Here is a 23,721-nt window from a genome sequence, read left to right as displayed (position 1 = left end):
AAATGCCTCCAGATATATGCAGATACCATCTTCTGACTGAAGGTGAAAGCTTATCCTTGAAGAAAATACAGACAGACGGCAGCACACACAGCACCTGGCCTAAGGAGGAAAGCAGAACATGAGGGAAGGAGAGGAAAGCCCATCTATCTTCTCACAGCCCGCTCAGCGAGGCACAAGCCTCAGCAGCAGCAGATGCCTCTCTGTTGCCTGGTAACCACTCTCACTAGCTGAGCAAAACAGAACAAACACCAATACCAAGGCTTCCCAAAATTAGCACACGTGATCTCTGGAACTAATCTGGATCTTCTAATTGTCTCAAAAGGGCCAACCAGAACATAAACTGAATGCAGATGAGCGGCTGGGCACCCCTTACCATGCTTCCCTCTCCATGCACAGCCTTGGGACCCCATGCTCTCGCCAGCCAGGCTGTGGCTCCCACTGCCCAGACTCCACGTCAGCCAAGTCTGAGCGCCAGTGCCTCACCCTGCAGCATTCTCTAAGAACTCTCTAACCCTGGCTGCTTCACTGCTTAGAGCTTTCTTGGAAACACACTGAAGTTTTTGGATTGTCTTTGTTCAAACATCCTACAAAAGTAATGCATTTATAAAAAGAGAGTTATAAGATTACTACCTGCTGCTTCATCTCCCCATTGTAACTAGTCACTACACGTTAGCATAACCCAATGACCACCCGACAAGGCGCACATGGAAGCAGCTTCCAAGGAGCGTCCTGATCAAGTCTGAGGACAAGCCTGGAACCTAACTGATGCTCCTACCAGCCAGTCACGCAGCAAACCCACAATGTGGCCACAGCCTCCCTCTCCCTAGCATAAACCGAGCAAACCGACAACCTGGCCACCGCCTCCCCTCTCCCCAGCATAATCTGAGAAACACCCCAACTGTAGGTGGGACAATCTGTGTCTCGCAGGGACTCACCCCAGAAGTGGTCCACTGTAGTCTGTTCACGAATCCAAGACTCGTCCAATACAGGAGGCCGTCGAGTCACAGCATCCTGCAGGCTGACAGTGCCGCCATGGCTGACGCCAGAGGATGTGACCTGCCTTGACACGTGGTTGATACTAAAAGCTGATTTGTTTGTGCTTCTGCGCTGTTTTGCTGTTCTAAGAAGAAAAAAAACCAGCAAGTTTATAGATCTTTTCTAGCAAATACAAAATGATTACATTTGACCAACACAAACTCTTAATCTGGGAATAAACAGCATTTTAAGGCAAACCATTTTCCTATGCCTTTTCTGCTGTAATGAATCAACTGTTAATATAAAAAAGGAATTTTTGAGCTGGGATCCAAGAACTCCCTCTAAAATTGTAAACACAAAATAGTTTCCAGGTTATTTTGGGCACCATGACCCCAAGTGGTTAAAAGCTAAAATAAACTAGAAATAAAAAAGATCTGAAAATAAAAAAATCTGTGATTTATAAATTTAATCCTCCCCTTTTCTAAAAACGATTTCTAAGTTGCTGGTAAAGATGGAATTGTGTTAAGTACAACAAGAATAGGTAGTCATGGCCAGGCGCGGTGGCTCCCACCTGGAATCCCAGTACTTTGGGAGGCCGAAATGGGCAAATCACGAGGTCAGGAGATCGAGACCATCCTGGCCAACATGGTGAAACCCCATCTCTACTAAAATACAAAAAATTAGCTGGGCGTGTTGGCGGGCGCCTGTAGTTTCAGCTACTCGGGAGGCTGAGGCAGGAGAACGGCGTGAACCTGGGAGACAGAGGTTGCAGTGATCTGAGATCACGCCACTGCGCTCCAGCCTGGGTGACACAGCCAAACTCCGGCTCAAAAAAAAAACCAAAACAACAACAAAAAAGAATAGGTGGTCATAGGCCAGGTGCGGCAGCTCACGCCTGTCATCCCAGCACTTTGGGAGGCTGGGACAGGCGGATCACCTGAGGTCGGGAGTTCAAGACCAGCCTGACCAACATGGAGAAACCCCATCTGTACTAAAAATACAAAATTAGCTGGGCATGGTGGCACATGCCTGCAATCCCAGCTACTCGGGAGGCTGAGGCTGGAGAATCGCTTGAACCTGGAAGGCAGAGGTTGCGGTGAGCCAAGATCGCGACATTGCACTCCAGCCTGGGCAACAAAAGCGAAACTCTGTCTCAAAATATAAGGGCCAGGCGCAGTGGCTCATGCCTGTAATCCCAGCACTTTGGGAGACCGAGACAGGTGGATCATGAGGTCAGGAGATCGAGACCATCCTGGCTAACATGGTGAAACCCCGTCACTACTAAAAATACAAAAAATTAGCCAGGCATGGTGCCGGGCACCTGTAGTCCCAGCTACTCGGGAGGCTGAGGCAGGAGAATGGCGTGAACCCAGGGGGCGGAGCTTGCGGTGAGCTGAGATCGCGCCACTGCACTCCAGCCTGGGCGACAGAGTGAGACTCCGTTTCAAAAAAAAAAAGAATAGATGGTCAAAAAATAATTTCTGCATTCATATTGACCACAAATGACAACAGGAAAGCCGTCAGATGAAAACACCCTGTGAATGTTACCACTGTCAGGTAGGGGGAACCCAGGACGATGAACAAGATCCTCCCCTTCGAGGGAAGCGTGGGAGGCCAAAGGCAGCAGTGACACCCGGCAGAGGGAGGACAACGGCCACAGGAGCGTGGCGTGGCAGAGCGCGGCATGGCAGTACACCTGCAGCACACTTGCTCTCCGTGGCAGGACACCTGCAGCACACTTGCTCTCCGTGGCAGGACACCTGCAGCACACTTGCTCTCCGTGGCAGCACACCTGCAGCACACTTGCTCTCCGTGGCAGGACACCTGCAGCACACTTGCTCTCCGTGGCAGGACACCTGCAGCACACTTGCTCTCCGTGGCAGGACACCTGCAGCACACTTGCTCTCCGTGGCAGGACACCTGCAGCACACTTGCTCTCCGTGGCAGGACACCTGCAGCACACTTGCTCTCCGTGGCAGGACACCTGCAGCACACTTGCTCTCCGTGGCAGGACACCTGCAGCACACTTGCTCTCCGTGGCAGGACATCTGCAGCACACTTGCTCTCCGTGGCAGCACACCTGCAGCACACTTGCTCTCCGTGGCAGCACACCTGCAGCACACTTGCTCTCCGTGGCAGCACACCTGCAGCACACTTGCTCTCCGTGGCAGGACACCTGCAGCACACTTGCTCTCCGTGGCAGGACACCTGCAGCACACTTGCTCTCCGTGGCAGGACACCTGCAGCACACTTGCTCTCCGTGGCAGCACACCTGCAGCACACTTGCTCTCCGTGGCAGCACACCTGCAGCACACTTGCTCTCCGTGGCAGGACACCTGCAGCACACTTGCTCTCCGTGGCAGGACACCTGCAGCACACTTGCTCTCCGTGGCAGGACACCTGCAGCACACTTGCTCTCCGTGGCAGGACACCTGCAGCACACTTGCTCTCCGTGGCAGGACACCTGCAGCACACTTGCTCTCCGTGGCAGGACACCTGCAGCACACTTGCTCTCCGTGGCAGGACACCTGCAGCACACTTGCTCTCCGTGGCAGCACACCTGCAGCACACTTGCTCTCCGTGGCAGCACACCTGCAGCACACTTGCTCTCCACGCCACTGGGAGACGGAGACTGGGCTGCTGTGCCACCCTGGTAACTGGGTGCTTGACACGGAGCTACCCAATGGGATCTGCTGGTCCTCAGCTGCATCATGAACTCACATCCTGCATCTCCAAGGGTGAGGCTGGGAATCGAACTCTTTGCACAGTGAACCCCCTAGATGACTGTGGTGCCTGTGGAAGCCACCGGCTGGGAGTGGCTGTTCAGATCCCAGGCAGTTCTCCACCCATCAACCACTCCGCCATCGCTCTTAACAGCCACCGTCTTCCTTCTCGAGAGAAAGATGACTGGAACGGAAGCTCTTCTTCTTACATGAGCAACATAAAGCTGTCACTTTTATTATCCCTAAATGGCACAAAGATCTTGTAGACTTTTGTTCCTTCTCTGCACAGAAGTGGGCACGTGGAGAGTTCAGAGATCAAATGAACTCGACGAACGCAAATATAGGTAAATAACCTAAACTTTATGTATTTGTCAGTTAACACACAGATTTTTAATAAAGACCTAAAGAATGAACTGGGCCGGGCGCAGTGGCTCACGCCTGTAATCGCAGCACTTTGGGAGGCTGCAATGGGCGGATCACCTGAGACCAGGAGTTCGAGACCAGCCTGGCCAACATGGTGAAACCGCATCTCTACTAAAAATACAAAAATTAGCTGGGCGTGGTGGTGGGTGCCTGTAGTCCCAGCTACTCGGGAGGCTGAGGCAGGAGAATCTCTTGAACCCGGGAGGCAGAGGCTGCAGTGAGCCAAGATCACGCCACCATTGTACTCCAGCCTGCGCAACGAAGTGAGACTCTGTCTCAAAAAAAAAGGAAAATTTGCCAGGCGTGGTGGCGGGCGCCTGTAATCCCAGCTACTCAGGAGGCTGCGTGCAGGAGAATCGCTTGAACCCAGGAGACAGAGGAGGCAGTAAGCTGAGATCGTGCCACTGCATTCCACCCTGGGCGACAGAGCGAGACTCCGTCTCCAGAAAAAAGAATGAACTGGACACGGAGATCGTCCACGACAGCATGTGTAATCTGTAAGATTCCCTCCTCTTTACACATGTGGTAGGACAGCTGTCACTGAGCTCCCACCACAGGACCACAAAGCTTCCAGACCTGAGTGCTGGCACTGCACGTGGCGTGCACCAGCAAAGAGAACTTGAAACAAGAACAGCAGAACATCAATACTAGACAAGCCACACAGATTCCAGAGTTCCTTTCAGTCTTTATTTGCAGCAAGCTACCACTTTATATGGCAGGTTTGTGTGTCTGTACACGCACATACACACACATATCCTTAAGCTCGAGACAGGGTGTGGCTTTACAGACCAAAAAGTATGGAAGCTTGGTTTTAACTGGTGTTAGAGATCAGATGGAGAGGAAGTGCAGTGGTGCTCACCTGGCCGCTCGGTTCTTCAGGGAGACAGCGCTGCTGGTGCCGCTGTTGGCACCCACAGCCTCACCATCCCCCAGGGTGCATGCTGTCGTGGCCAGGCGCAAACTACGGCGGGACATCCGTGGAGAATCAAATACAGGGTCCAATTTGTGCTCCGTCTCAAAATCCAGAGCATCTGAAGAATAGCTGGAACTAGAAGGAAAAAACTCATCAGAGGTAAGCAGTGCTTATAGCCCCCATTCTGAAACAAAATGAACAAACCATAAACTGAAAGTGCAATGTACTGTGGATTTTCAAGAGCAACTATTACTCGGTGACAACCTCACTCTAAAGCAAACGTACGGTGGCACAGAGGTCAGCCAGCACCAGCTCCTGACATCTGCCCCAGCCAGTCTCCCTTCACATCAGATGTAGGACTGTATGGTGGCACACAGGTCAGCCAGCATCGGCTCCTGACATCTGCCCTAGCCACTCTTCCTTCACATCAGATGCAGGACAGCACATTCCCAGATGCTGGGGCCCAGCGTCTACAACTCACCCTAAGAACTGCTTGAGGGCATATGCTAGAGCCCTGAGTCCCCACCTACGTCCTTGCTATAAACACATCAGAGTGTGTTTCCTCGTCAACACTATGCGGACGTGAGATTTAATCCAATACACCAGTGCGCTGTAGAATGAATCCGCGCAGGAGAGGAGGCCAAGTGATCGAGCCGTCAATGCTCCCCTTCTAAATTTAGAATTTATCTAAAGGCTTCAGACAATTCACAACTGCTTTGAGCCTGTGACCAAAAGACAGTCACGTCCAATACCTTCCATATAATTATTCAACTAATGTAATTAAATAAAAAGATGAGCCAGGCACGGTGGTTCACGCCTGCAATCCCAGCACTTTAGGAGGCCCAGGCAGGAGGATTGCGTGAGCCTGGGAGTTTGAGGCTGCAGTGAGCTATGACTGTGCCACTGCACTTCAGCCTGGGCAACAGAGCTAGACCCTGTCATACGTTCATGACCAACAGTAAGTTAATACAAACTGCTTTGAGCCACTACACACAATTTAAGAAAGAGGTTCTTCTTTAACTTAGAGGCTGAGGTGGGGACAAGAGAGAGACTGCACTAAGCTATGTTGAATGCTGATGACTGTTATGAAGCCAGACAGAATTTCAGTGTCATCTCAAGAAGGGTTTGTTTCTAGCAGAATATTTTACACAATTGTGATTCTAGTTTAAGAAAACCTGTGAACCCAGCCACCATCCGTAACATGGTTCCTACAGACAGGTATGCCCAGAGCCCTGCAGGAGGACACCAGTGTCCAGTGGAGACAGGAGGACACGGATGCTGGCCCAGCACCATCCCAGGAATCAACACAGCCCAGTAGGCTATCGTATTAAAGCACTTTATTACCTTTTCTGCAATGTTTGGGGGAACATAAAACTTCAAACGGAGGTCTCCAGTCTAGGATTAGAGAGAATTAAGTAACAGAACAAGGAGACAAGACTGACAAAAACTCTGAAGATAAGAGATCTCACCTTTAAGAGCACTAGGCCTTAACGTCTCTCTCTCATTAGTTATGCACTGTTCTTTTAAAAATGTGTTATTTAGATGTACTTTGTATCAAAAGATTGAAAAAAATTGACTCCAATTGAAAACCAGAGACAGATACCAAGCATCCCTGGACCCACAGCACCTGCCCGACAAAGGCACACGAGGTTAACTCAGCTCAGGGGAGCCGGACCAAAAGCAGCACAGTCCACGTGTCTGAGACTGACGTGCTTCAGACCGCTGCTCAGAGGGTGACGGCTGTGCCCTGACACCGACTCCAGCCACGGACCCCGGCTCGCCCCAGCTCTTCCAGCCACGGAACCCTGCTCACCCCAGCACTTCAGAGCCTCCACGACCAGGGCTTCAGCTCACGAGGGTTCCCCAGCCCACTGTCCTGCTGCCCCAGGGGGCCCGGCACTCTCCCTGCCAGGACAGGGTGGGCCTAGACGCTTTCTCTCAAGCTCACCATGTTGCAGGTGTGAGTGCGTCATGATTCGCAGTCCCCAGGTCCTCAGGCCATCCATGCGTCGGGGGCCATGTGTGCCCAGCCCTCAATGGCCTTCTCAGACCCCCTCCATCCGCCCCATGTCTGACGTCACCACCTCCTTCCCTCCAGCTCTCGGTCTCTGTCAGAAATGCCCTGCATTTTTCTTCCCAGAAAAGCCAGATGCCATCAGAAAACTGCCTCCTCCTTGACCGCACCCATCCTTTCCCTCTGCAGGGGTTACCTGCATGTGTCAACCTGACTGGGCCTTGGGCGCTCAGATATTTGCTCCAACATTATTCTGAGTGTATCTGTGAGGTTATTTCTGGATGACAGTAACATTTAAATTAAAACCCTAGGAAAGCAGACTGCCCTCCGGTCAGCTGAAGGCCTGGACAGAACACGAAGGCTTCAGTAAGAAGGAGCTCCTCCCGCTGGCCAGCCTGGACCTGGAGCGCCAGCTACAAACTGCCTTCAGACTCAGACCAGAACATGAGCCTTCCATGAGCCAGCTGACCTTCAAACGGGAACTATACCGTGCTTCTCCCGGGTCTTGGGCCTCTGGACTTGGCCTGGAACTTACACCATCGGCTGCCCTGAGTCTCCCCTTGCCAACTCAACCTGAAGATCTTGGGCCTTGCCAGCCCCCATGAGCCAATTCCGCATAATCAATCTATTCCTATGCACCTATTCATACGTTGACTCATGTTCTACCCTGACACACCCTTCCTGCCTGCTGCGATGGAAAAGTAATCCCGAGCCCAGCCTGCGTGCTCTGGATGGAGTTCCTCCTTCCCTCCTCTCTCTCTGCAGGAGGCCCTTCCTCGTTCTCCTACATCTTCAGCTTCTCTACTGGCTCCTGACCACCAGCATCTAGACACACGCTTGGCTCACCCCATGGTAAAAAACAAACAACTTCCCCTCAAAGCCACGCCTCTCCACCTCCCCCAGCAGCCGACAGGTTGCAGCGCCGGCTAGTTTCGGCTCGCTCCTTGCCCCGTGGAGGCTCTGAAGCGGCTTCTGCCAGGCCCCCCGGCCTCCATGGCTGAGTTGCCCCTTCTTCCCGCCTGTCCAGCAGCATCTGCCCCTGCTGACAAGTCCCCCATTCTGGAAACTCTCTTCTTTCGGCTTCCACAGCCAACACCCCCATGAGAGGCTGGATGGTGGGACCCTCATGTCTCCAGCCCCCCTGGATCTGAGCATGGGCAGCAGCACGTTGGTTCCGAGGGCTCCGGGAAACATCCTCCTCTGACCCTGAAGTTCAAGGCAACCATCGCCAATGGCTGGATTTTACTGCGGGTGGGTCAAGCTGACAACATCCATCAGCCTCAGTGCTAACAGAGGAGACACGTCAGACAGCACGGACTCAAGCTGTGACAGGGAGCTACATCCCGTAACTCCATCTGTCACAGAGTCACGCCAATAAAGAAAGAAACCAAAAAATGACTGCACTTCCAGACTTAACTACCAGTTGACAAGAATTACAGATTGAGATTTAAGAGGGAAATCACCCAATGTAACATGAGGATCCTGTTTAGGCTAATTTAAAAAAGAATTAATTGTGAAAGAGAAAATTCAGGGATCTGGGATATTGGAACACTGACTAACTACATTAAGAAGCCCTTTTAAATGACTGGGATGATAGTGGTATTTGGGTTATTTTAAATATATCATTATCTTTTAGAGACTGGCTTTAAAGAATCCAGTGACGTTCCAGGGGAAGTTGAGAGTAAGTGTTCGGGCCCACCCTGTCCCATTGAGGAGAGTGCCAGGCCACTGGTGCAGGACAGCGGGCTGGGGAACCCGTGAACTGAAGCACCAGTCGCAGAGGCTCCGAAGTGCTGGGTGGGGGCGGAAGACCCGCATGCATCACTGGCGAAGCCAGTGGCCGGCAAATGGGCTTGTCACTATTCTCTCAACCTGCATATTATCATTTTCCAAAAGAGAAAAAAAATTTTATTTTGTTTACTTTTTGAGACAGAGTCCCACACCGTCTCCCAGGCTGGACTGCAATGGTGTGATCTCAGCTCACTGCAACCTCCACCTCCTGGGTTCAAGCGATTCTCCTGCCTCAGCCTACCAAGTAGCTGGGATTACAGGAGCCTACCACCACACCCAGCTAATTTTTGTATTTTTAGTAGAGACGGGGTTTCACCATGTTGGCCAGGCTACTCTCGAACTCTTTACCTCAAGTGATCCACCCGCCTCAGCCTCCCAAAGTGCTGGGATTACAGGCGTGAGCCACTGCGCCTGGCCCCCAAAAGAGAAAAAAAATTTAATTAAAGAAAGTGAGTGGCCAGAATGCTGGACTATCCTTTCAGTGTTTACTGAAATTGCTAAGAATCAAGACAAGGGTAGTGATGGAGACAGAAAGCCATCAGGAACGGCCGCTCCACCTTCCAGCTGTGCGGGGAGGGCTGGAAGACAAGGGGAACTTTCAGAAAAGAGGCCAGGGCTACGAGGAGCCAAAGGAAAGGAAACAGAGAAGAGTGTAAGGACCCAATGTAAGGCCGGCCAGCTGAGGCGGCAAGGGCTGCGGGAGGCCAGCCCGGGACCAGGAGGATCCAGGCACTGATGTCCAGACCAGCCCTGAGGCCCCCACCTCCAGTCTCCGGCTGTGCTCCACGGGCCTCCACTCATGTGAGGCGGCTGGTCCTTCCCTCTGGTCCTGATCCAGAGCTGGGCCTCCCCGAAGCACTCCGGCCATCTCCTGGACAGCCCCTGACCTCTATCCTGCAGCAACCTCAGAGAGCCCCCCACCTTTAAATCCTTTCACGAGTTCCCAGTGCCCAGGAGTCCAAATTCCCAGCCCAGCCTACACCACTCCGGCCAGCCCCTGCCCACCAAGAGTCTAAATTCCCAGCCCAGCCTACAACCACTCCAGCCAGCCCCTGCCCACCTTCCCTCTGCATTTCCCACTCCAGCTGCCACAGAGGTCTGCCCACAGGTCTCACTGAAGGAAGGCTGTGAATTTCAGTGAAATTAAGTGTTGCTCTCCCAAGGTAAAGAAACAGAGACATTTTAAAAACTCTATTAAAATAGGTCAGAAAAGCAAAAATAAGTGACCACAAATCACTGTTTCATGCTGCACGGTCTGAAGGAAGCAGCAGTCACCCCTGAGCTGGCCTGCCCGTTCTGTTCTCACCACTACAGGACGCTTAGAAAACAGAGTGTGTTGCTATGGAAGTGTGATGGACCTAGAACTGTGAATTAAAAACTCGATCATCGAATGTGAGCTCTGACTAATGCTGGTAACAAGTATTTTTCTTAAAATATTTTCTAATTTTCTTACAGTTTCAATTACATTTTCACCCTTTAGAGGATAACCCACTGAGACCGGGCATGGTGGTTCACGCCTGGAATCCCAGCACTTCGGGAGGCCGAGGTGGGTGGATCACCTGAGGTCAGGAGCTCGAGATTGGCCTGGTCAACATGGTGAAACCCCATCTCTATTAAAAATACAAAAATTAGCTGGGCGTGGTGGCGCACATCTGTAATCCCAGCTACTCCAGAGGCTGAGGCAGGAGAACTGCTTGAATCTGGGAGGCGGATGTTGCAGTGAGCCGAGATTGCACCACTGCACTCCAGCCTGGGCGATGGTGAGACTCTGTTTCCAAAAAAACGAAAAAAAAAAAAAGGATAAGCCACTGAAAAAAATTACACAAGCATTTTCCTGGTGCCTTAAACATCTGCTGGGTGCACAAGTTTTCCAACCTGCTGATCAAATCCGGGCCCGTCTAGCTGTGTACCTTCCCTTGCTGCTAACCCGTAATGTCATCAAACGCAAGCTTCGTTTCAGTCGCCCTTTCTACTTGGTAAACTGAAAGCAGAAGGGGCAGGGCAGCGCCTCTTCAGACTCCAATGTCTTGGTTCAGTGGATCGGAATATGAATAAAAGCAGAAAACTCCGCCTCAGACAAAAGTTGTGTTCTCAAAACCCTGAGCTTCAACGCTGTTCTATGATGTTTCCTTTGAAATGGGAAATAATTTTCCAGGTTATTTCTGTTAACTTAAAAATACCAAGCCACTGATAACGTTCTCACAAACACCAGGCATCACCACAGAGACATCTTCTCAAGATCACAACCACCTGGGTGGGGTCGAAGCCAGCAAGCCATGTGCGATGACTAACCACCCAGTCACCAGGATGAACAGATTCAGTTTACCTTAAAGCCGTAAGAAAAAACCACCTCTAAAGCCATAAGATACAGTTTATTATTTTTTTTCACCTTCAAAATACAGCATGTAGTCAGTAGTACTATGGAGTTCCTGTTAAGGTCCACGCCACCGCGACAGCGAGTGGGCATTGCAAGGCCAGGACCCCACGTGCAGGTGCACACTCACCTGAGCGCATACGTGTAGCCCGTGTTCTCCGGCACACACTGGGGAGGACTGTACATGTGAAGCCGAGAAAAATCCATGTTCACCACTTCAAACCATACTGCAGAGGGCGGGAAAGAAATGCAGAGTGTTTTAACGGGCAGGAAATCCAGCGCAGTCCTGTCTCAGTCAACCTGAGCTGCCTACACGCAACTCAACTCAGGTCACCCTCAAAACTCACAGGAAACACGGCCAGCAGCAGTGTTTTCTAAACAGACGAGACAAGTGTTTCCATAGTTACAAGCCCAGGAACACTTCTATCATAATCTAGTCCCCTCACATATCCTGAGAAAAAGACCAGGGGAACCCTAAAGTGGCTGACTCGTGAAACCAGGGGCACCTTCCAAGAAACACGGAGAGAAACTCAGAGCTCTCTTCAAGACGTGTTTTTAAATCCTCACTGTGTCAAAATGTTCTCGGTCTTCTGAAATCAGTTTTTATTTTACTAACTAAAAATAGAACTACCTGCTACAGCATGGTCAAGCAGCAGCGTACGCGTTCCTAGATGGCTGAAGCTCTCACAAGCATCTCAGAATCAGAAAAGAAACTGCAGGGTGAATAACAAAAAAGCTTAAGGCACTATTTACACTTTTTTCCTCACCAAAAAACAGGATATTTTTTAGGTTAGAAAGTGTTGAGTATATTGTTTCTCAGGTTGTCATCTAGATTTATTTGGAATGACTCATACTTTCCTCTGGCTAAAAATACTCACATGCACACACCCTGACTTTCAAAAAGTCCTCGTAGCAGCAATGTGAATCACAGTCGGCTGCTGAAATATCTGAGGGAGATATAACTAAAAGAACCTCCTGGACAAAAGACACTTTTGTACAAATGACTGAGCTCCATAAACCAAGCCAAAAGTACTTTAATTCATGCTACCTTCTTTGAAATAAAGTATCACAGAAATAAAGACCACTGTTTACACATAAAAATTGTACTACACCTACAAGTATCGACAAGCATGATGAAACTCCTGCATTTTAAAACATGTTTCGGCCGGGTGCGGTGGCTCACGCCTGGAATCCCAGCACTTTGGGAGGCCGAGGTGGGCGGATCACAAGGTCAGGAGATCGAGACCATCCTGGCTAACACAGTGAAACCCCGTCTCTACTAAAAATACAAAAATTAGCCAGGCGTGGTGGCAGGCACCTGTAGTCCCAGCTACTCGGGAGGCTGAGGCAGGAGAATGGCGTGAACCCGGGAGGCGGAGCTTGCAGTGAGCCGAGATTGCACCACTGCACGCCAGCCTGGGTGACAGAGCGAGATTCCATCTCAAAAAAAAAAAAAAAGCACGTTTCAAAACTCTTGTTCTTTCCAGGGACACCCAGCCCAGCGTCCGACCCAGACACAGGCTCGGCAAGTCCAGTTCACACTTGCTCGGCATTCCAGGAACTTACTCTTCAACGGCCTTTTGCAAATAAAACTAACTGTTATCACTTAATCCACGTAATAGTTAATACCTGTTTAACTGTCTCTCTCCCACCTGTCTACCTACTTTAACCAACACCTAAATCTAGATTCAACCCACACGCAGAGGAGCCCGGCACAGGACAAGGCCTTGGCCTGGATCCAATGTAGGCTACCCTCCACCTATACACCATGCCTGGGCTCCTGAGGTGCGCAGGCCTGCTCCGGCAGCTTCTGCAGAACCCAGCCCCGCCCAGCAGCAATGCAACAATGGGCTCTGCCTGCACTGCCGAGCAACAACCCAAAGCTGGGCTCAGCGAACGCCCACTCCCGCTATACCCTGGGGGACACTGGGCTAACTCAGTGCTATGGACGCCCACTCCCACTCCCACCCTGGGGGACATTGGGCTAACTCAGTAGTGCTATGGACGTCTGCTCCTGCTCCTGCCCTGGGGGACACTGGGCTAACTCAGTAGTGCTATGGACATCCACTCCCGCTCCCACCCTGGGGGACACCGGGCTAACTCAGTAGTGCTATGGACGTCTGCTCCTGCTCCCGCCCTGGGGGACACTGGGCTAACTCAGTAGTGCTACGGACATCCACTCCCGCTCAGATGTTGGGCTAATTTAGCAATAAGGCCATTAGGGCAGCCAGGCCAGAGAAAAGCAAAGCAAGGAAGATGGGGATGGTAGGGAAAAGAGGTCACACTCCAGGTTCAGCAGGTGCTGAGGGAAGTGAGGACGTGGAGTCTGTGATTACAGACCCTTAATCTGTCTTCATCGCTCTGATTTCACTTTCATAATCACGTGAATTTTATGTTCCCCAGTAAAATGCATCTATGTACAAAATATGCGGAATCTATCATTTTCTCTATTTCCTAACACTTTCAAATGAGGAAACAGGGTTCCTTACCCACCCTGATGCAGTCCCCGCCTAATGACACCTGTCCAGGATCTAGGGAAATGTCCTGGCCATTATCTCTCAGCCTAGAAAATAACCCCACCCTGACAAGCGCCGAAGCCCAGGCTCATGCCAAGCAGAACCTTGCGAGGCAGCGGCAGCAGAGGCTGTGACAATGTGCCCCAGCGTCCCCAAGGCAGGTGCTCTGCGCTCTCCCACATGGGCCACAGGCCTGCTGCCAGGTGAGAGGCTCCCAGAGCTCCCCAACTCCCCTCCCCACCCTGCAGTCTCATTCACTCCCTCCTTCCTCCTTCCCCCTTAACAGACCACGACACGGATCATTTTAAATTTGGAAATGGAAGATTTTAAATTTCATCCTTAGTCCTTTACGAAACCAAATATTAAATTATAGGATAAAATAAAATGAAGTCAAAAAAGGATTAAATGAAACTGTGTACCTCAGGCAATGCCTGACAGGTGACAAGCACTCAGGCGTCAGCTGCGGTTATTTTGAAGAGTAAAGCGATATGGCCGACGTTTTAAATTTTAAAAAAGAACAGTTATGGCTGGGCACGGTGGCTCACACCTATAATCCCAGCACTTTGGGAGGCCGAGGAGGGCAGATCACGAGGTCGAGAGATCGAGACCATCCTGGCTAACACAGTGAAACACCGTCTCTACTAAAAATACAAAAAAATTAGCTGGGCTTGGTGGCGGGCGCCTGTAGTCCCAGGTACTCAGGAGGCTGAGGCAGGAGAATGGCATGAACCTGGGAAGCGGAGCTTGCAGTGAGCCGAGAGAGCGCCACTGCACTCCAGCCTGGGCGACAGAGCGAGACTCCATCTCATAAAAAAAAAAAAAAAAAAAAAAACAGTTATTTTTCTTCTGGGTGTGCAATTCCTGAGACGAAAGATTTGTTCACCCTACCCTAAACGAAAGGCAAAGGTCCACCGATGAGCCCCACAGCTAGGACTCAGCCAGCAGGCGGGAGCCCCCAGCCCTTGCACTGCTCGCCGGCACACCTGCAGGCAAAAGCATGGTTCTGAGACCAGCTCTACCGACCGCCAAGGAGTACTCAGCATTTTCACCACACCATTCCCAGTCTCCATTACATCGCTGCTAATTAAAACTGAAATGTACCATTAGAGCCTTCCCATGTGAAGAGGAGGCTGCCTCGGTCACCTGTCTGAGAGACTCAAGGGAGATGTTTTTTGCATTTATAATCTGATCAGTAACCACACAGTAAGTGAAAAATGGATCCAGCATGTTTTCAATGGCATCAGAAAAACCTGGAAAGAATCTGAAGTTGACATTCTGCATAGATGTGCGGTCTGCAGGCGTGATGCTCCTGCTGGCATCTGTGCCTCCCTGGCTGCCGTGCCCTGAGTGTCATGCCTGGCATGGCTTTGGGAGAGTTGTGTTCCACACGAGTGTGTGTTCCTGGCCTGGTGGAAGGAAACGGACTAACTGGTACCCAGCTTTGTGCAGGATGCTGACAATAGGAGCTGGGCCTCAGAAAGCCCTGGACATGGGTTCTCAGGCTGGCCGGCTCAGCACAGGTGTGCACAGAGGGGACTGTGGGAAGATCCCTGCTGGTCCTCCTACGAGATGGCTTCTGGAGGATGGACGGGTGGAGAGCCATCGACACCAGAGAAGCACACACCTCAGGAGACAGCGGCCAGGGATGCCTGTCACCCAGACAAAGTCTCTCCCTTTTATCTTGTGTTTGCTGGTGGCCAAGAGAGCGTACAAGCTCACAAAACAGGAAAAGCAGAGGGCCTCCGTTAAGGTTGCAAACTTTGGTTTCAAACCTACGGCTTAAGTTTCTTTACAAATATATACATCCAGCTGGGCATGGTGGCTCACACCTGTAATCCCAGCACTTTGGGAGGCAGAGGCAGGCAGACCACCTGAAGTCAGGAGTTCGAGGCCAGCGGGGCCAACATGGTGAAACCCCGTCTCTACTGAAAATATAAAAATTAGCTGGGTGTGGTGGTGGGCTCCTGTAATCCCAGCTACTCAGGAGGCTGAGGCAGGAGAACTGATTGAACCCAGGAGATGGAGGTTGCAGTGAGCCAACACAGTACCACTGCACTCCAGCCTGGGTGACAGAGTGAGACTCTGTCTCAAAAAACAAAACAAAACAAAACAAAAACAAATAACAAAAACAAAAATATACATATATATCCTAGCAGGGTTTTAAAATTAGATAAGGCCAGGTGGGGTGGCTCATGCCTGTAATCCCAACACTTTGGGAGGGCGAGGTGGGTGGATCACCTAAGGTCAGGAGTTCGAGACCAGCCTGGGCAACATGGTGAAACCACCCCTCTATTAAAAATACAAAAATCAGCCGGGTGTGGTGGTGCATGCTTGTAATCCCAGCTACTCGGGAGGCTGAGGCACGAGAATCACTTGAACCCAGGAGGCGCAGGTTGCAGTGAGCCCATATTTCAGCGCATTCCAGCCTGTGACAGAGTGAGACTCCATCTCAAAAAAACAAACGAACAAACAAAAACTACGTAAGTTATACTAGGTTTCTCTTTTAATACCATTTACCTTTTACAGTATATAATTTATATTATATGGTAGACACGAAAATATACAGCTCAGTTTTTTTTCTTGAATGCTTTGGTAAAAAATGGATTTTAGGCCAGGCACGGTGGCTCATGCCTGTAATCCCAGCACTTTGGAAGGCCAAGGTGGGCGGATCACAAGGTCAGGAGATCAAGACCAACCTGACTAACACAGTGAAACCCCGTCTCTACTAAAAATACAAGAAATTAGCCGGGCGTGGTGGCGGGCACCTGTAGTCCCAGCTACTCGGGAGGCTGAGGCGGGAGAATGGCGTGAACCCAGGAGGTGGAGCTTGCAGTGAGCCGAGATTGCGCCACTGCACCCCAGCCTGGGAGACAGAGCGTGACCCCGTCTCAAAAAAAAAAAAAAAAAAAAAATGGACTTTAGATTTTAGTCCTACTCTCCATATCACTTGAGTCTACTATTCAGAATATCTGTACTAATCTAGTAATAATCCAGAGAACATGGTTGAAAAATCTTCATACAAGGCTAAAAACAGAACAAAACTAAATGGGTCTGGCCAGGCACAGTGGCTGACACCTATAATCCCCGCACTCTGGGAGGCCAAGGCGGGCAGGAGGATCACTTGAGGTTAGGAGTTGGAGACCAGCCTGGCCAATATGGTGAAACCCCGTCTCTAGCAAAACTACAAAACTTAGCCGGGCATGGTGGCACGTGCCTGTAGTCCCAGCTACTTGGGAGGCTGAGGCATGAGAATTGCTTGAACCCGGGAGGCAGAGGTTGCAGTGAGCTGAGATCCGCCGCTGCACTCCAGCCTGGGTGACAGAGCGAGACTCCATCTCAAAAACAAAAACAAAAAACAAACCTTGAGCGTTCTGAAATAAAATCAACACACCATCTTTTCTCAGGAAATGCTATCAGCTCTAAAGAAAACTGGGAAAGGCAAACTTTAAAACCTGCAGGCAGCACTTCCCTTCAGCCTATAAACAGCAACCGTCAATACCGAGTTGATAATTACTTTCTACGAAACACTCATGAACAACGGGATCTGCTGCAAAGGCACCGTTTACAGACATTAGCACGATGCTACAGGCTGCATTTCCTGTGCCCCAGCGTTGGTCACTGACGATGTGGACTAACACTGAGAGGGAGCCCAGTGAGACGCAGCGTTCCCATCAGAAACCGTGGGGAACCTGCCCACACGGATCCCGCAAGCCTTGGTTTAAAATGGCAGCCTACCTCCTGAAACAACAGTCACACCTACGACTCAAACCTGCAAAACTCTGTCAGTCTATCACTGATCCACGGGGGACACACAGGCCCCTCCTCCCAGAGCGCCATCTGCCACAAGCCCCACGTCCACAGGGACACCCAGAGCTGCAGCCCCCGGCCTCGGCAAGGCCTACCAGCAGTGGACGCCTGCTCCACCCGGCTGGGCAGCGATGTTTCGCCAGATCCTTCCCTCAGGGACCTTCCCGAGACACACCGAGTGGGGCATGATGAGCACACAGGCACACACACACAGACACACACGCTCGCTCAATCCTCATCATCGCTCATCCTTAAGCACCCCAGACCAGGGCTGTCAAACCACCCCAGACCGCGGTTGTCAAACGGCAGCTAGCCTGACATCAGGCAGTTCGTTTCTTTGTTCTTTCTTTCTTATGTATGTATTTTAAGAGACAGGGTCTCATTCTGTCGCCCAGGCTAGAGTGCCAGGGGCGTGATCACAGCTCACTGCAGCCTCCATCTGCGGGGCTCAAGCCTCATCTTCCCACAGTGCTGGGACCACAGGGGCGCGTCACGGCACCTGGTTAATCTTTTTATTTTCTTAGAGACAGGGTCTCCCTATGTTGCCCAGGCTGGTCTTGAACTCCTGGCCTCAAGTGATTTTCCTCAGCCTCCCAAAGTTCTGGGATTACAGGTGTGAGCTACCATGCCCAGCCCGGTTTGTTTCTTAAGTCCACGGTAAATAATTATTTAAAACTAAAATTCTGGAAAAAAAAAATCAGTACTAAATGTTAACATAATTATCGTCCTTAGATCTTCATATTACTGAAAGTAAATAATGTAGAGACTAATAAAAACATTATTTTTCCTGCAGATTAAAAAATAAAAAGAAACTGTCTTAGAAATAGATGTTTTCCAAAGATCATGCTCATGTAATTAGTTCTACAACACAATAAACAAGAATTGGCATTGCATCTCCAATTTCATTTAGAGGAAGAAAAACAACTGTTGCTGTATGAGAACCGGATGATTTACCCTGACTGAGAATCCTTGAAAACGAACTGATTATTCAAAACAACAAATCAGAAATAAATGACTACAACCTAAAAATGTTTGAAAGGGCTGTGTGCCACATATTTTATACACGCATACACACAAGTGAACACGCTTTTAGTACTTCTCAAAAAATAACACTGGATTTGAGTAAATTCGGGCGGATGGAACTTCTACTTGTCATTTAACCCCTTTCAGGCTGTTTGAAAATTTTTTTAAAGAGCAGGTATTGGTTTTATAATTTTTAAAATTAACATAATAGGCCAGGTGCGGTGGCTCATGCCTGTAATCCCAACACTTTGGGAGGCCGAGGTGGGCGGATCACAAGGTCAGGAGATCAAGACCAACCTGACTAACACAGTGAAACCCCGTCTCTACTGAAAATACAAAAACAAAATTAGCCAGGCGTGGTGGCGGGCGCCTGTAGTCCCAGCTACTCGGGAGGCTGAGGCAGGAGAATGGCGTGAACCCGGGAGGTGGAGCTTGCAGTGAGCTGAGATCGTGCCACTGCACTCCAGCCTGGGTGACCGAGCAAGCCTCCGCCTAAAAAAAAAAAAAAAAAATTATCGTAATAAATATCACTTACAAAAAGAAACAAATTTCATCTTCATTTGTGAGGCAGGACAGGCAGACAGTCCTCTGGGGTCCAATTCAAGGTCTCCCACTGCCTTAGCTGTGAGGTGTGGACACATTCACAGGAGCTAGAAACAGAAGCTGCTCCTCCAAGCACCCCTGGAACACCCAGACAGCGGACGCCCCCACCCCGCACCCGCCCTGCTCTGGACTGCCTCCCAGCACACCCCATCAGCAGCAAAGCCATATCAACAGATAGTTCCTAGCCAAGATGCAACGTTTCTTCACTTGTTTTGGAAATGATGAAACAACAGGAAAAGGTAAGCAAGCCCATCTAGCCTGAACATCAAGAAAACAGCTGAGTGTCAAAGAAAACGATGACTTCTACCAGAAGACCGATGATCACGTGTGCACATCTCCTTACCATAAGGGCACTGAATCTTTTTCATACAAACCCCACTTCCTCTTACAGAACGGTGGTCATCACAGTGTTTCAGCAGAACCCAAGGCCAAATTATTTAGTTTATACATATTACTGCAAAGGGTCTAGGAAGACAAAACTATTAAATAGTTTAAATAGTTTCATTGTATTTGCTTCAAACCTAGAGTGCACAGAATTTCCTTATAACCAGTACGATGGGGACCGCCAACCAAATGTCTCCTGGAGAACTCATTTGCAGCCAGCGGCCCTCAAGAGGGATGTGCTGCAGCCACACTCAGCATCCTCCTCCTGCAGAGCCCGTGCTGGGTCTGGACCCAGAGGCTCACACAGCTTTCATGTGCATTTCCTTAATTATCAGTGACGTGAAACATCTTTTCGTGTTTCTCAGCCAGGGGTATTTCTCATCCTGTGCGGAGATCTGTCTTCTTCTGTTTTACTGGACCACATACACATAAGGATATGAATCCACTACTACATGGCAGGGATACTCCCGTGCTTAACTTCACCCAGGTGACTTTGGCCACACCATGTCTGGTCTTTCCCTTCCCCCACTCACGTCCCGCTTCTTAGAAAGACTTTCCCTAAGCCAAGAACGCAAGCATGGTCTGCAACGGACTCTCCTACTCTTACTGTTTTGATGTTTATACTGCAAGCCATTAATAATTCATGTAACCCATCTGTAATTCCAGTTGGTACAAAGGCATCGTTTTATTTCCTGTTGGGCATTTCCGCCTGGATGTCAGGCAGGCTCACAGGTCCAAATCACGCCCCAGGCCTGCTCCTCCCTCCCCAGGGCGCGTGCCCCATGCCCCCTCTCCATTCCCGCCCTGACATGCCACCTCTGGCTGGCTCCCTGCAAGTGCCCTGACCGTCTCGCTGGCTCCAGTCTTGCCTCTCAAGCCAATCCTTGAGAAAACCACCTGAATGACCCATCTACAGAGAAATCTGCCTACCTTGTTCGCACAGACTCCCCCCGTGGCTGCCTGCACACACGGCACTGGTGCAAATGCTGCTACTTCTCCCTCCTCACTTCCCATCCGTGCCTTAGAATCCACCGTGGCTCCAGGGAGCCCTCTCCTCCCCACCCATTTACATGCCGCTCCTCCACTCTTTCCTTGCAATGAATGTCCTCCTGCCTGAGGTGCCCTCCTATTTCCTGACCCCCTTCCGCATCTCCTTGGTCTAGTTACACCCCAAACTCTGCCTAGCTAACTTCTCCTCACACTTAATGTTCAGCAGAGATACCACCACCAGGAAGCCCCCATGGGCCTCATCCTACCCCAGTTACTGTCAATTCTAGCACTCACTGGTGATGAGCAGGAACACAAATCATAATGATTTCTCAATGAGTCCTTCTCTCCAAGTGGCCCTTGAACTCTGTGACGGCAGGAACTGTGCCTCATTCACCTTCAGCTGTAACCCTTGCCTGGAGAACAAGTGAACGCTGCACGTGACTGGAAGGGGGCGCTCTCCACGCCACGCACCCTGCTCGCTTTGCCATTAAGCTGACAATCCTCCAGTCTCCACTGCTCTCTACTCCTTACCTGACTACGCTCCGGAAAAATCCCGTACAGGAATTCATGCGTGGACACAGGGCCGTGCGCGTGCGGGAATTCGCGGGTGGCCACGGGGCCGTGCGCGTGCGGGAATTCGCGGGTGGCCACGGGGCCGTGCGCGTGCGGGAATTCGCGGGTGGCCACGGGGCCGTGCGCGTGCGGGAATTCGCGGGTGGCCACGGGGCCGTGCGCGTGCGGGAATTCGCGGGTGGCCACGGGGCCGTGCGCGTGCGGGAATTCGCGGGTGGCCACGGGGCCGTGCGCGTGCGGGAATTCGCGGGTGGCCACGGGGCCGTGCGCGTGCGGGAATTCGCGGGTGGCCACGGGGCCGTGCGCGTGCGGGAATTCGCGGGTGGCCACGGGGCCGTGCGCGTGCGGGAATTCGCGGGTGGCCACGGGGCCGTGCGTGTGCGGGAATTCGCGGGTGGCCACGGGGCCGTGTGTGCGGGAATTTGCGGGTGGCCACGGGGCCGTGTGCGCTGCGCTTGGGCCTCATTCTTCCTCCCGGCGTGTTCAGGCCTTCATATGCTTCCTCGTCTAACCGGAACAGGTATGTCAGCTGCTCCATTCCCAACAGTAATTGTCAACAGCAGTCTCACGGTCTTACATGTTCTGGAATACACATCCACACCACGTCCAGATCACCCTTCTAGCACTCTGTTCTCCCCAGCACCAAGTACCAGGCTCAAGGTGAATACTTTTCAGTTTGTAGCAAGTAAAGACATAATAAAATCATGTTTTTCATACTGCAGATACAGCTCACATCTTACAATAATATTAAAAATCAAAATAAATAGAATGGCTGAGAACAAAGCGACCAAAGGGCTGCTCTGTGTTCAAACTACACATGCCCGAGGGGTGTCTCCCCACCGTAGGGACCCAGGGAACCCGGCACCTGGATGTGATGACATCCACGCTGCTTGTCTGAGACCTACAGTTTAATTCTGCACAAATGTCAAAAGTGTCTGTCACACAGATGTTACCGCCTAAACTCACAACCTACAGCCATTCACTGTATGCCCCTAAGCAACTAAATGAAAACCAAAGTACCAACAGAACAAGCATGCTTAATTACAGACACAATTTAAACCGTAAAACTAATAAATTACAAGAGATGCTTAATAAAGTAGCAACAATTAGAACATACAATTATATAAACAGTGTATTATAAGAAGCAACATCATTTTCTGTATTTTCATCTGACACTTCCTAGTTTATTTTATCCCAGTGGAAGCAAACTGCTTCAAATGTGATGTAGCAGGCCTGGTCTCCTCTATCTATAAATCAAGTGGGTGAGCAGTCCAAAATAGCAACGAGCTCCACATTTAGGAAGCAAGGGGAAGAAGAAAACGAGGGCAGGCTTTCAATCAATGAAACAACACTGCAACCCTCTGGCAGGGCAACACAAGCACAACCACCCCACCAAATACGCACAGGGAAAGGTGAGGCCGACGACACTGGGCCTACTGCCTAGATAGTCCTGTTTCCAATCTGCCTGATGAACCCCGATGTGGGAACTCCCTTTCCCGCTGTGTTCAGGACCGCTTAACTGGAATCACCAGTGGGCGTTATGACATGCAATTCAACAGCCTCCAGGAGAGGTAATTCCAGGACTCTCACCTCACCCTGAAACGTTGCGGTAAGGGCAAGGGTTGAACGCTGAAGGATGCTTTCATCCCATCACTACTTCTCCCACAAAAAAACGCTCCCTGGCATTTACTGTAAGCAGATTTGAATTGGATTTATTTTCAGAATCTGGAGACACTATAAAGCAGACTAGGAGACCATTCGATCATCATAAATTCAGGACCAGGAAACAATGGTTATGACCTGACAACACACCCCATTAAATATCAGCATTCTTTGAAAACAGGTCACCAGGCCGGGCTCACGCCTATAATCCCAGCACTTTGGGAGGCTGAGGTGGGCAGATCACGAGGTCAAGAGATCAAGATCAGCCTGACCAACATGGTGAAACCTTGTCTCTACTAAAAATACAAAACTTAGCTGGGCGTGGTGGCGTGCGCCTGTAGTCCCACCTACTCAGGAGGCTAAGGCGGGAGAATCACTTGAACATGGGAGGCAGAGGTTGCAGTGAGCCGAGATCGCTCCACTGCACTCCAGCCTGGGCGACAGAGCAAGACTCTGTCTCAAAAAAAAAAAAAAAAAAAAGATGTGCTGAATATAGATGTTAGCATCCACTCTCTTCCACATACCCCTTTGAGAAAGGGCTATTTTTTAAGGGCATATTTCATTGAGAACAAAATGAAAGGGAGAAAAGAAAATAGCAATACATTTTGGGGAGCTAGATAGATGAATAAAAACTGACTTAGGCCAGAAGAAGTTGAGTCATAAGCATGCACTGGAGAAAATGGAAGAACAATCTAACTTTGATCATGGAACCCCCAGAAGGCTCCAAAAATAGTGGCACTAGTTTACAATTGGAAGTGAGGGTGTAAGATGGAACCAAAATACAGGAGAAACTGAATACTCACAATCTTTTCAAGAAGCAATTAGGCAAAGCCATGTGATCATCTCAATTGGTGCAGAAAAAGCACCTCACAAACTCCAACACCTTTTCATAGTAAAAACACTCAACAAGCCAGGAATGAAAGGGAACTTCCTCACATGATAAAGGGCAT

The 23,721-nt window shown here is 50.4% G+C and overlaps 1 protein-coding gene across 50 annotated transcripts in view; it reads right to left on the bottom strand.

Moving 5' to 3' along the window:
* Positions 1–23,721, bottom strand: part of SUN1 (Sad1 and UNC84 domain containing 1) — a 60,341-nt gene that overhangs the window by 31,860 nt on the left and 4,760 nt on the right. For 20 of the 50 annotated variants that reach the window (XM_054687181.2, XM_016946241.4, XM_016946236.3 and 17 more), the window contains 3 exon segments: positions 11,344–11,440; positions 4,981–5,169; positions 936–1,120 (listed from right to left, as the gene is read on the bottom strand). In XM_054687181.2, the coding sequence (XP_054543156.1) occupies positions 936–1,120; positions 4,981–5,169; positions 11,344–11,420 (451 nt within the window). In that variant the 5' untranslated portion in view covers positions 11,421–11,440. 50 annotated transcript variants of the gene reach the window in all.

Source organism: Pan troglodytes, chromosome 6, assembly GCF_028858775.2.
Source record: "Pan troglodytes isolate AG18354 chromosome 6, NHGRI_mPanTro3-v2.0_pri, whole genome shotgun sequence".
Classification (NCBI taxonomy): Eukaryota; Metazoa; Chordata; class Mammalia; order Primates; family Hominidae; genus Pan; species Pan troglodytes.
The sequence above is the reverse complement of the archived record's forward strand: the minus strand, read 5'-3'. Positions and strand labels throughout refer to the sequence as shown.